The sequence below is a fragment of the Leguminivora glycinivorella genome, chromosome 2, assembly GCF_023078275.1.
Source record: "Leguminivora glycinivorella isolate SPB_JAAS2020 chromosome 2, LegGlyc_1.1, whole genome shotgun sequence".
In the NCBI taxonomy this organism is placed as follows: domain Eukaryota; kingdom Metazoa; phylum Arthropoda; class Insecta; order Lepidoptera; family Tortricidae; genus Leguminivora; species Leguminivora glycinivorella.
Window position 1 is genome coordinate 22,585,279 of NC_062972.1, and position 12,337 is coordinate 22,597,615.

At 39.2% G+C, this 12,337-nt stretch overlaps 1 protein-coding gene across 2 annotated transcripts; it reads left to right on the top strand.

Annotated features, from left to right (window-relative positions):
* Positions 1 to 2,100: 2,100 nt before the first annotated feature.
* Positions 2,101 to 11,813, top strand: LOC125236768 (glucose transporter type 1-like). Of its 2 annotated transcripts, XM_048143695.1 has the most exons (3): positions 2,101 to 3,327; positions 6,162 to 6,263; positions 10,140 to 11,813. In XM_048143695.1, the coding sequence occupies exons 2-3, from the start codon at positions 6,250 to 6,252 to the stop codon at positions 11,542 to 11,544; spliced, it is 1,419 nt and encodes a 472-aa protein (XP_047999652.1). In that variant the 5' UTR covers positions 2,101 to 3,327; positions 6,162 to 6,249; the 3' UTR covers positions 11,545 to 11,813. The 2 variants fall into 2 exon arrangements, with proteins under 2 accessions (XP_047999652.1, XP_047999658.1); XM_048143701.1 differs by lacking the exons at positions 2,101 to 3,327; positions 6,162 to 6,263 and adding an exon at positions 9,544 to 9,593.
* The last annotated feature ends 524 nt before the right edge of the window (positions 11,814 to 12,337 follow it).

Consider the following 12,337-nt stretch of genomic DNA (forward strand, 5'->3'; position numbering starts at 1 on the left):
ACACGCAAAGAGTCTTGCCAAAGGCTAAATTTTTTAACAAATATCTCGTTTGGCAAGCGATTGACCAAAACGGCAATATATCTGAACCTTATATTTGTACTGGATCTATGAACTCAAAGGTTTATCTCAAGGAGTGCATAATTAAACGATTGATTCCGTTTATAAACAAATATCATCGCACGGAAGATGTTGTGTTTTGGCCGGACATGGCGACTTGTCACTACGCGTCTGAAGTCACCCAGTACTTGGAGTCCACAGGGATTGAGTATATACTCAAGCGTAATAATGCTCCAAATGTGCCCCAAGCTCGAGGAATTGAAATGTTTTGGGCGTTATGTAAGAAAGAATATAAAAAACGAACAGATAAGCCCAAATCAATAACAGCTTTCAAACATCGGTGGACCAGATTGGCAAAAAATGTGGCAGCTAAGTCAGGAAAAGCTGTCATGCGGCGAGCAGCAATTAATCTGAGAAAAATTGGGTACAAAGGCGTCGTTGGTGCAAATTTGATATAAAATGTTTAATTTTATTATATTTTTAATTTTTATTATACGTAACTTATTTACTTTGATCAGTTATTTTATTTAAAAAATCAATTTATTATTGTCTCTTTACTTCTGGGACACCCCAATATTTCTCAAGGATTGTAGATTTTCTAGTATTTTATATTTTATTGAGTTTTGATGGATGGGTGCTTACGTAAGGAAGGTAAGATTCTATACAGTGCCTTAACTTATTGTTTGGTTATGAACATATTTAATACGTTGTACTTGTCTTTCCACCTGTGTAATGTGATCACCGTCCTAGAGTACTTTAGTGCCAATAACGAATTTAGAAAATTAGGGTTTACCAAGTTAGTCTTGGTCTATTTAGTAACGACGCAACTCAACGCAACGCTCATCGTAGCTAAACACAAAAGTATTAGCTAAAGAAATCCAGTAGGTAGGTACTTTAACACCGCTTTAGCGAGGCGTACCTAATACAGGTGACTATATTATGTTCCCTGAAAGTTCGTTTTTATTTCGGAATGGAGACTTTCTAGTAGTATATCAGTATTCTCTTTTGCCCAAAATAGAGGAAAAGAGATAGCAAACTATTAAACGTCATTGTATAATTTATGTGTACCACCCAATACGTACAAACCGAGTTAAACACAAAGTAATTGTTACACCTATGTCTACGTAGTTTAAATACCTTTTTATGAACATTTTAGTCTTTAATAATTAAGATTTTACTAGTTTTGTATGGGCGACATCACAAATGTAATAATAATAAACATGTTTACTAATGGCTAACATTCATTGTACAAAAAGTTATTAAGATACACGAAAGAAAACAATTAATGTATAAAAATTATAAGTTTTAATTTAAAATAATGTTATATAAAAATATGATAGGTAAGGTAACGGACCCAATCATGGACAGTTTAAGAAAAATTTTCGCCTGTTTTTGATATTTCACTCATAAATATAAAAATTCTACCGCTAAGCGTGTTAAATCTTGAATGTCCTATCCTTCTTTTACATTTCAAGCGTATTGCAGAATGGATACTCCTATTGGTTTCTTCATAGTTAACAAATTAAAAATAGGTGTTTTTTCTCCAATTATGGACGGCAGTTCTCCAGTAATGGATCCCCCATTATGGACAGTGAAATAAGTTTAAAATTTTACTTTTAAAGCCAACTGATACTCAATGAGTCAATATTATATACCATAAATACAATTAGTTTGAGTTATTTTAACATAGGATTGTTTCTTGTAAATTTTGGTTTTGTAAATTGTTCCTTGTCCATCATAGGAGGTAGGCAGTTTTTCGGTTCCAGTAATGGACACTCGCAAAATAACGCCATTTCTTTATATCTTTGGAGCAACAAACTAGTATGTTTTATACCTTATCTCATGCCTAATGCAGTAAGTAAAACGCATTCAAGTTTACACAGAGTATTATTTTTTTATTATTTTATACATGAACTCAACTCTCTTAGCAACATTACTAAGGATTCGTCTTGATATTTTTTTCAGTAAACTGATGAATTTTATCTTGTCGCCAAATCCTTCAGAAATAACCGAATTAATTGAAACATCAAAATGAAACAGCTCTATAACTCTAGTTTATGGTACATAGCCGTCAGTTTTTAGAAACTAATTTTAGATACTTATTATTAAGGATTTGTGTTTTTTTGTCCATAATGGCATCACCGTCCATTATGGGGTATTTCACCTTACATTTTCACTGACTTCATGTCCAGATGAATCTCAGTAAATTCATAATAATCTTTCATTATAACTGTTCCTTAGTAATACAGTACCTATTCAATATTTTATTTTAATAATAAGGGTACTCGTAAATGTTGAACATTGTTTGCACTAAGCAGCACTAAGTAGCTGGATTGTTGTCAGGTTACAATTCAAAGTGAAAATGCCCCTTCTACAATCTGGCAGGCAAAAAAGTTTAAACGTTAGGAAGGTAATACCTACTCTTATTGTCGTCCCTTTAGGTATGTGTAAGAAAACTGGGTACGTAGCCGAATGGCACAAACGCTCACGAAATGAAACGCTCGTAGATATCTATCTCTATCGCTCGTGCGTATTGGCGGGACAGAGTCAGACTACCTTTCGCGGCGTTTCGTTTTCGTTTCGCGTCGCAGAAATGCCATTCGGCTACGGCACATGCACGGAACTACAATGTTGCCATTTTGTAATTTCTACTCTTTTTGCTAGAAACTCCCGCCACCGGCAGTTATTGTAACTTGTAACAAATACTATATAAACTCTACGAGTTAATACGTGCAGCTTGGTGCCAAAGTTGGCAACACGCCCCCTTGGCCCCCGTTGGCCCCTAGCGGCATGAGTTGATATTTTGATCAACTTTGTTTAGTTCATACAGTTAAAAATTTAAAAAAGTCACACACTCTTATTTTCTTTGTTTTATTCCGTCTAAAAATGTTAAAGTAGATCAAGTAATTGCATTTTGTGTTGTTTTACGTACTACGCGTATACTGACATACTACTCGTACCGCTAGATGGCGCTGCTAAAATCGTTGCCGCTTCATTGTATGGGAAACGTCACAAGCTGCACGTGAGTTTATATAGTATTTGCTTGTAATAAAATTAATGAAATATCGTTGATATGTTACATTGATGCATTTTGATATTGGAAGAAATTAAATAGGGTTTATGAAACTCTGAATGTTTGGCTTGTGTAGTTGCTATTTTAAAAAGTACAAAATTTCGTTCTAAAAATCTCCATTCGTATTTTCGGTTGTTCATTTGAGATTTTGACAATTTTGTAGACTTTCCGCTGGCACATTAGTACATTCAATACAACTTAAGGTGGCTCGCTTTCCATACAAAAAACATCTACCATTTATTTAGTCACCGCACACTACAACTAAATAAAAATATGCGCATACATCTACTATACATTATCCGTCGTCGCGGTAGTGAATGAAATACATTGTTTCATACAGAAATCATGGACAAATCCATGTGAATTTTTTATTAATTTTACGTAAATGTGCGTGCCAAATTTTGTGTACAGACACAGAGCCGTCATATTTCGCGCATTTTTAGTTGACATTGTCATCAGTGACATTTGGCTCTTGACAAGTAATTATTTAAAGATATTGGTTTAGTTAACTCAAGCAGACTCAGAAATAATGACGCATTTTGTCAACAAAGATACATATCGTGTATTTCGACACTGCTAATGTAAATCGAAATGGCGTCTCGGTCAAACGACCGACTATGATGCAGAAGATCGTGGGTTCGAGTCCGAAGTATTTTTTAATCATTTGAACTTTTATGGATTTATTAAGTATTTTTTATTTTTTTAATGGAATATTTGACTATTCCTATTTTTTATTTTCATACAAAAATACAATACAATCCTTTATTATGCCTTTGTTGATAAAATAAAATATTACACCTCTGGTATAATACATTATACATAGGTCATAGTGTGGGCATAGTATTAGTAAAGTATTGCATTTACTGAGCTGGTTGACCTATGTTATTGTTGTGTGAATGTTTTTCTTCAACAACTAAATGGTTATATACAAGAATATGGGTAGCTTTTGTACATTGTAATTTTTCCTCAGTCACCCGTTGACCACGAACGCTGTAAAGTGTTTGAAACATCGGGATGAATTTTAAACTCATTATACGCGATTTAATCCGTTTTCATAGTTTTTATTTCATGAGTAACTATCGCGGTAACTGAAGACAATATTAACTAAATGGTTACAAATAATAATTATTATCAATATAATCTGGTCCAGGCAGGCAATTATGGTCGCGCGATAAATGATAAAACATCTGGCCGTCCCTATAATCGCACTTACTAATAGTGCGACAGGGACGGCCTGATATTTTATCGTCTATCGCGCGACCATGCTACCCGTGCTGTACTAGCTTTTGCCCGCGGCTTCGCTTGCGTTAGAAAGAGACAAAAGTAGCATATGTCACTCTCCATCCCTTCAACTATCTCCACTTAAAAAACATGTCAATCCGTCGCTCCGTTTGGCCGTGAAAGACGGACAAACAAACACACATTATATTTGGTGAAACAACGAATTCTTTCACTTCAGATTATAGAGTAACCAGCTTTTCCCATTTATAATAAACTAGCTCTTGACCGCGGCTTCGCTCGCGTAAGAAAGAGACAAAAAGTAGCCTATGTCACTCTCCATCCCTTCAACTAAATCCCCTTAAATAGTTACGTCAATTCGTCGCTCCGGTTTTGCCGTGAAAGACAGACAAACAAACAGACACACACCCTTTCCCATTTGTAATATTAGTATGGATTTGACATTATTATTTATATTTAAATAATTATATATGTATAGCCCAATTTCGTCGGTTACAGCGTGTTATGTAATGGCGTCGTTGGTGAACAGTCGTCTGTCACGCCGTGAAGGTGCGTTCGATTCCTAGGATTCTATAAACTTTTTGTATTTTTTTGGATATAAATTTCGTATTTTTTATTGACCGAGCAAGAATGGAGAGCCGAAGGTATCAATTTTATCTTAGAGAACATATTGATTTTTTTATTGTCATTTTGATTTTCTATTTATTAAGTTGAGATATAAAACACAACTTTTAATACCCTCGCTAAATATAATATTTTATAGAAATTACTCCTTAGATAAAAAAAGTCCACTTGAGTTTTTAAAGCATTACGTTACTCAGTTAACTATTGCATTTTCATTTACTAATTTAAGATTTCAAAAGCGATTTGAATACCCTTGCTTGAAAAAAAAACAACATTCGAATCGTAGTTTAGAAACTAAAATTTATCTATACTTTTTTGGAATTTTTTTAAAATATCAGATTAGGATAATTATGTTAGAAATTCTGAGTTCGACGAACCCAAAAATTATTACCATGTAAGAGAATAGGTTTTTAATCTTTTTTGTGGAAAACGCTCAGTAACTACTGTACGAGTACATATACATTTATGTATAATAATAAAACAAAAAATAGTGTCTCATAGTGTTGTGTTCCTGCCGGTGAGTAAGGCTGCCAGAGCTCAACGAGGGTGTGGGGTGCTGACGACGGGAGGACTTACGGAACTAATTTGTTCCGTCTATTGTCCTTTGAGTCGTCGGCAACCCAAACCCTCCTTTGAACTTGTACACTCCTTTTTGCTGTGCACACGCAGCAAAGGGGAGTGTACAAGTTTCTAATGGGGCGGCAACGCGCATGCGACACTCTTTGAGTTGCAGGCGTCCATAGGTTACGGTGACCGCTTTCCATCAGGCGGACCGTATGCTTGTTTGCCACCGACGTAGTATTAAAAAAAAAAAAAGAGAAAAAGTCCTGATTCGAACCCAGTACTTCCATGCAAATCATGCGATGGCACGTATTTACCGCAAGGCTATTTAAACAAGCTGTCGCTGCGTGAAATTATCGACTAGAAGGAATACAAAAACACTGTTTGTATGTGTGAGTGGTACTTAAAAATAGTGTAAAATAGTAAATTTATCTACATTAAGGGGATTAACGTTACAATGAGAAATTGAATGTTTGTTGTAATACGTCAATTTTAATATTAAATGTTCGCGAAGCATAATTGAAAGTATATAAATGCCTGTACGACTCCACAAAAAAAATAAGACTGGTAATTTGCAGATTAACGCCATCTAACGCAGCCTCTTAAGTACTTTTTATTAAAAAGTTCGCGATTCTATGATTTGATTTTATAAGTAGGTATACGATTTGGTTTCAACATTTAAGTGCATTAACAGGATGTTAAAATACAGGTTAGTAATTATGGATTCTGAATCTAATGAAGCAGAAAGTCTATGCATGGGCAAGCCGTATTCGCCGCTACAGAAAGCGTGTGGACCGATTCCAGCAGAATCGTCTTTTTCAAAGCGACCAAAGGAAAGTATACCGAAGGTGGGAGGAAACCGACCCTCGTGTGTCTGACGTGCGGCTGCCGGATGCTACTGCCATGTCTGATTTCTGGCGTAGCATCTGGTCGGTGCCCGTCGAACACACGGAGGGTGAGTGGATGACCGTTGTCGAACGCGAGTGCGAGAACATCGAACCTATGGGGGCTATCACCATCAGCCCCGACGACGTAAGTTGTGCTGTCCGTACAGCCCAGAACTGGAAAAGTCCTGGACCGGACGGATTGCACAACTTCTGGCTAAAATGGTTTCGATGCTCGCACTCGCGTTTGGCAACGCAATTTCAACAAGCCCTCGATCTTGGTTCTCTCCCACCTTCCCTAACAACTGGTGTTACTTTCCTGCTCTACAAGTCCGGTAGTACCACGGAAGCAAAAAACTACAGACCCATCACGTGCTTGCCTACACTCTACAAGCTCCTTACATCCATTTTGAGAGCAAAAATTAACGCGCATATTGTCGCTAACAACATTCTGGCCCCCGCTCAAAATGGATGTAGGGTTGGGTCCCGTGGTACTAAAGAGCTCCTCCTCATAGACATGACCATTTGCCAACAAGTTCGGCGGAACAAGGGGGCCATCTCGGCCGCTTGGATTGACTATAAGAAGGCCTATGATTCGGTGCCTCATTCATGGCTGGGAAGGGTATTGGAGCTGTATAAACTTGATGCAGCTTTAATATCCTTCCTGGCTGCATGTATGAGGCAGTGGACCACAGTCCTTCGTCAACCAGGAGGCAGAGATGACCCCACTGGCCCGCAGGACTTCATAAGGATTGAGCGAGGAATATTCCAGGGTGACAGTCTGAGTCCATTATGGTTCTGCCTAGCTCTGAATCCCCTCAGCACCCTGCTGAAGGATTTAGGGCTAGGTTGCCGGCTTCGGAGAGAGGGTGAAGTCATCTCTCACCTTCTGTACATGGACGATCTCAAACTATTTGCACCGAACACCCAAGACCTGATGGTGCTATTGAAAACCACAGAAGTTTTCAGTACCGCCATCAGAATGGAGTTTGGTGTCGATAAGTGTGCGGTTATGCATGTACAGCGGGGGGAGGTTGTAAATTCAGAAAATTTATAACTTTCTGAGACGATGTCGTTCAGATCTATCTCTGAATCAGAAACCTATAAGTACCTTGGTATGTCACAGTCGTTGGGTATTGAGGATGTTGGCATTAGACGGTCGGTGAAGGAGCGCTTTTTCAGTCGGCTGACAAAAGTCCTTAACAGTCTTTTGTCAGGAGGCAACAAAGTGCGCGCCTTTAACGCCTGGGTAATGCCTCTACTCACATACTCCTTTGGCATACTAAGGTGGACACAGACCGAGCTGGACGCCCTGGATCGGAGGGTCCGGTCACTGCTTACCACACACCGTATGTTACACCCGCGCTCGTCTGTTATGAGATTGTACATCCCACGGAAGTGCGGAGGTCGAGGCTTCCTAAACGCCAAAAATCTCCACAACCGTGAGGTGTACAATCTCAGGAATTACTTCCTTAACAACGAGTGTGGGATGCATCGTGATGTGGTGGCAGTGGACGGAAACCTCACGCCGCTCTCCTGGGCGAAAGAGAACTGGCGCAAACCTGTGGTACTAAGTGCTGCGGACCGCAAGGCGGTATGGGAGAGCAAGCAGCTACACGGGCGGTTCTACAAGGCCCTCACGGGACCCGATGTAGACCTGCTCGCATCGGTGAACTGGTTACGATTCGGGGACCTCTTCGGAGAAACTGAGGGTTTTGCCTGTGCAATTGCGGACGAAGTTATGATGACGAACAACTACCGGAAATATATCCTGAAGGACGGCACGGTCGACATTTGTCGGGCATGCCGCCGTCCCGGAGAATCACTCAGGCATATCATTTCCGGTTGTTCTCATCTTGCTAACGGTGAGTACTTGCACAGGCATAATCTCGTAGCCCGGATCATTCACCAGCAGCTTGCTCTTCAATACGGCCTTGTGGACCGCGAAGTACCGTACTACAAGTACTTACCTGCGCCAGTTCTTGAAAATGGCCGTGCCACGCTCTATTGGGATCGATCTATTATCACTGACAGGACTATTGTAGCCAATAAGCCTGACATTGTGATAATAGATCGACCGCAACGCCGGGCCGTGCTCGTTGACATCACCATCCCCCATGACGAGAATCTCGTGAAAGCCGAGAAGGACAAGTCCAGTAAGTACCTAGACTTGGCTCACGAGATAACCACCATGTGGGATGTTGATTCAACGATCATTGTCCCGATAGTCGTTTCAGCGAACGGTCTCATAGCGAAGAGTCTCGACCAACATCTTAAGAGACTCTCGCTCGGTGGTTGGATCAAGGGTCAGATGCAGAAGGCGGTGATTTTGGACACAGCGCGGATAGTCCGACGGTTCCTCTCTCTGCAGCCCTAACCACCGGCAGCTTGGGCCCTGCCCCGCTGCTGGCGGCACCCTAGGTTAGGTTTTTTATAATATGTTTATATTTTTTTATTGTTTTGTAAGTGGTTTTGTATTTTACTTTTATATTCGTATTATAAATAACCTAGCCTAAGATTTGAAAGAAATAAAGAGGAAAAATAAAGAAAAAATACCGAAAATGTTTTCAAAGTTAGCTTTACCAAAATATATTGTCATTTTGTTGATATTAAATAATCATTTATTTACTGAATGACGATTATTTCATTTACATAATAATTCCTTTTACCAATTTACCGTTCGTTACTTCAATAGGTACGTTAATCTTAAATGGATCATTTTTGATAAGTTTGAGGAACTCTCAGCCTTCTAATTACTACGCCAAGTGGGTGGGGATGGAAATATTGAGTCACATTCCCTAGCGGGGTAGGCTGAGCACATGAAACTTTCAGTGCCACTCTTGGCAAAAGGGGTTGAAAGAAAACCAAATTGTGATATTGGGCAGGTGACCGGACTTTCTGTTTAATATCGTCGGCGATATCAATGAGCGTATAATTATAGAAATAACGCCAAGAGTCCGATCACTGATCATGATGTCGATTGTAGGTACTCTCGCAAATAATCTTTTGATAGAAAAAGTCCATGTGGATAACAGTGATAACTTGATAAGTGATAAGATATATTACCTAACGCCGTAGCAAATCTTAGATTGTGTTAATATTTTTGTAGACATTAGTGGCAGGCGTCTGGTCGACGACGAATAGACGGTTCAGCTGTAAGTTGTCCTAACTTCTGAATAATGTACTTTTAGTGTAATACGATCACGAAGTCAAAAATGCCAAAATCATCATTCGAAAGCACCCATAGAAAAATTTAAAGGAACGCATTAAAAATTTCAATATCTATTTTTGACCAATGACATCTGATGCAACACTACATCAACAACTTGGGAGCTACCTCCTCTCCCAAGTGTTGATTGTAGAGCAAAAATAATATGACCAATCTTGTTTTCCGCTTAAATTTGACTAGGTTATGAGTTATAAGTAATACGCCTTGTTTGTGTCTTTAGTTACTTATTATACAGTGATTTACTGATGTATGTAATTAAAAAAGAAAAACCAAAAAATCGGTTCATTCGGTTCGGTTACACTCATACATAATTAAGTATATCCTAGTGGTTAACCTTTACTTATTTCTGGAACTGCACTCCACTCATTTAACTAACCCAACCTCGACCCTGTTTATTTGGTGCTAAAAGAATGACACTTTTTAATCGTATATATAATATACACACGATTATGGATATGATGTTCGTTTCCAGAGTGCCGAACGTGACGAAGATGGCTACAGAAATAACAGGCCCCCTGTTGTACTCGGTGAGCGCGGCCGTGCTGGGCATGCTCCAGTTCGGGTACAACACCGGCGTCATCAACGCGCCGCGCGAGTTCATCGAGACCTTCATCACTGACCAGTACCAGACTGAGGAAAGCCGCAGCTCTTTTATATTCGGTATAATTGTTTCCATCTTTGCCGTCGGAGGTATGATCGGCTGTCCGCTTGCTAGCTGGGTTGCGGAGAAACAAGGACGCAAAATGGCTCTCCTCCTCAATGCAGCATTTGGAGTTATCGCGGCCGCTTTAATGGCCTTCAGCAAGCTTGCCGGATCCGTAGAAATGATAATTATCGGTAGATTTCTTATCGGAATCAACTGTGGCTTTGCCACGACTGTTTCGCCTACTTACGTGTCTGAAGTGGCCCCATTAAATCTACGAGGGGCTTTTGGAACAGTCAATCAATTAGCAGTAGCTTTCGGCTTAATCTTTTCACAGGTTCTTGGCATAGATGCTATATTAGGGAGTGACGATGGTTGGCCCTGGCTGTTCGGCATTGCACTGATTCCTTCAGGTCTTCAATGCTTGATGGTACCTTTCGCTGCTGAATCGCCTAGGTTCCTTTTGCTCACAAATGGTGATGAACAAAAAGCCATAACGGCACTCGTTAAAATTAGAGGTCACCCAAATATTGAGAACGAGATTAACGACATGAACGCGGAAGGCAATGCCGAAAAACAAGAAAAAAAGTTTACCGTTTGGGATCTAATAAGCAACCGGTCCCTGCGCACTCCGCTTATAATCGGAATAGTTATGCATTTATCGCAGCAATGGGGAGGTATCAATGCTGTTTTGTATTATTCTTCAACTATTTTCGAAGGCGCGGGTCTGGAGCCTGATGAGGCCCGCTTGGCTTCTATCGGCGTCGGCAGTATGTTATTCGTAATGGCGCTGGTGTCTATTCCGCTGATGGATCGCCTAGGTCGACGGACTCTGCAGCTGGGCGGCCTTGCCGGTATGACCTTGTTTTCGGTCCTAATGACGGTAGCGTTCTTTACTTATGAAGATAACCAAACCATGAGCATATTTGCTGTTATTTTCACGTTGTTGTACGTGGGGTCCTTCGGCATGGGTCCGAGCTCGATCCCGTGGATGATCCTGTCGGAGATGTTCGGGCAGTCGGCGCGCAGTGCCGCCGTCAGCATCGGCGCGCTCGTCAACTGGTTCGCCAACTTCATCATCGGTATAACGTTCATTCCGATGAAGGATGCATTAGGAAATTATTTATTTTTGCCATATACAGGTCTCCTCATAATATTCTTTATATTTACGTATTTCAAGTTGCCCGAAACGAAGAATAAAACTATCGAGGAAGTAACGGCTCTATTCGCCTAAAAGTAGACGTGCTGTGCAGTTCAGTTTTAACGAGGAAATGCTTAGCTTGTACCTATTTAGAATTTAGGTTAAGTATTACTTGTTATAGTGCCTCCTGAGTTGTAAAATGGCTAAATGATAGTCAAATCATTGTTTACTAACGTATTGCGTATATTCTAAACATAAGTAATTTGGCGCTAATTTGCCCAAATGTTATTGATTGTAAAGACTGAATGTGAACATCTGTAAACATAATATTATTTATTTTGTATTTAAGTTACACTCTACTACATCTTGATATTTTATTTTAATATAAAAACAATCTGAAATAATCTTACCATAGTGTATTTGTTTAATTAATGATATAATTATCTAGAAAGAGAAACATTCAAATGGATACATAATTAGGTAATTACCTACTTTTCTCTTACCACTACAACAAACACACCTTATTTAGCTACCTCTATCTACAGTAATGTCAGTAATTTATCTTACACTTTCGGATTTCTACATACGCTATATTTTAAATAGGTACCTACTTTTACAAAGGTGGTCACCAAATAAGCCAAATTCCTCTCACCTCTTATGACTGTTATGTTATGTGTAAATACTCGTACCTATACCCAAAATTTTCACCATACCAATTGGAAATTCCCATCTCGTGTTAAAAAACGGATTGAGAAAGTTGAACTTTTTTATATCAAGATTAATGCATGAAAATTTTAAGCTATTTTTTTGGATAGTAGAATTGAGTGAAATGATTATTTTGAATGATAAATAGTTTAGATTACATTTGATTACCTACTTATATCTT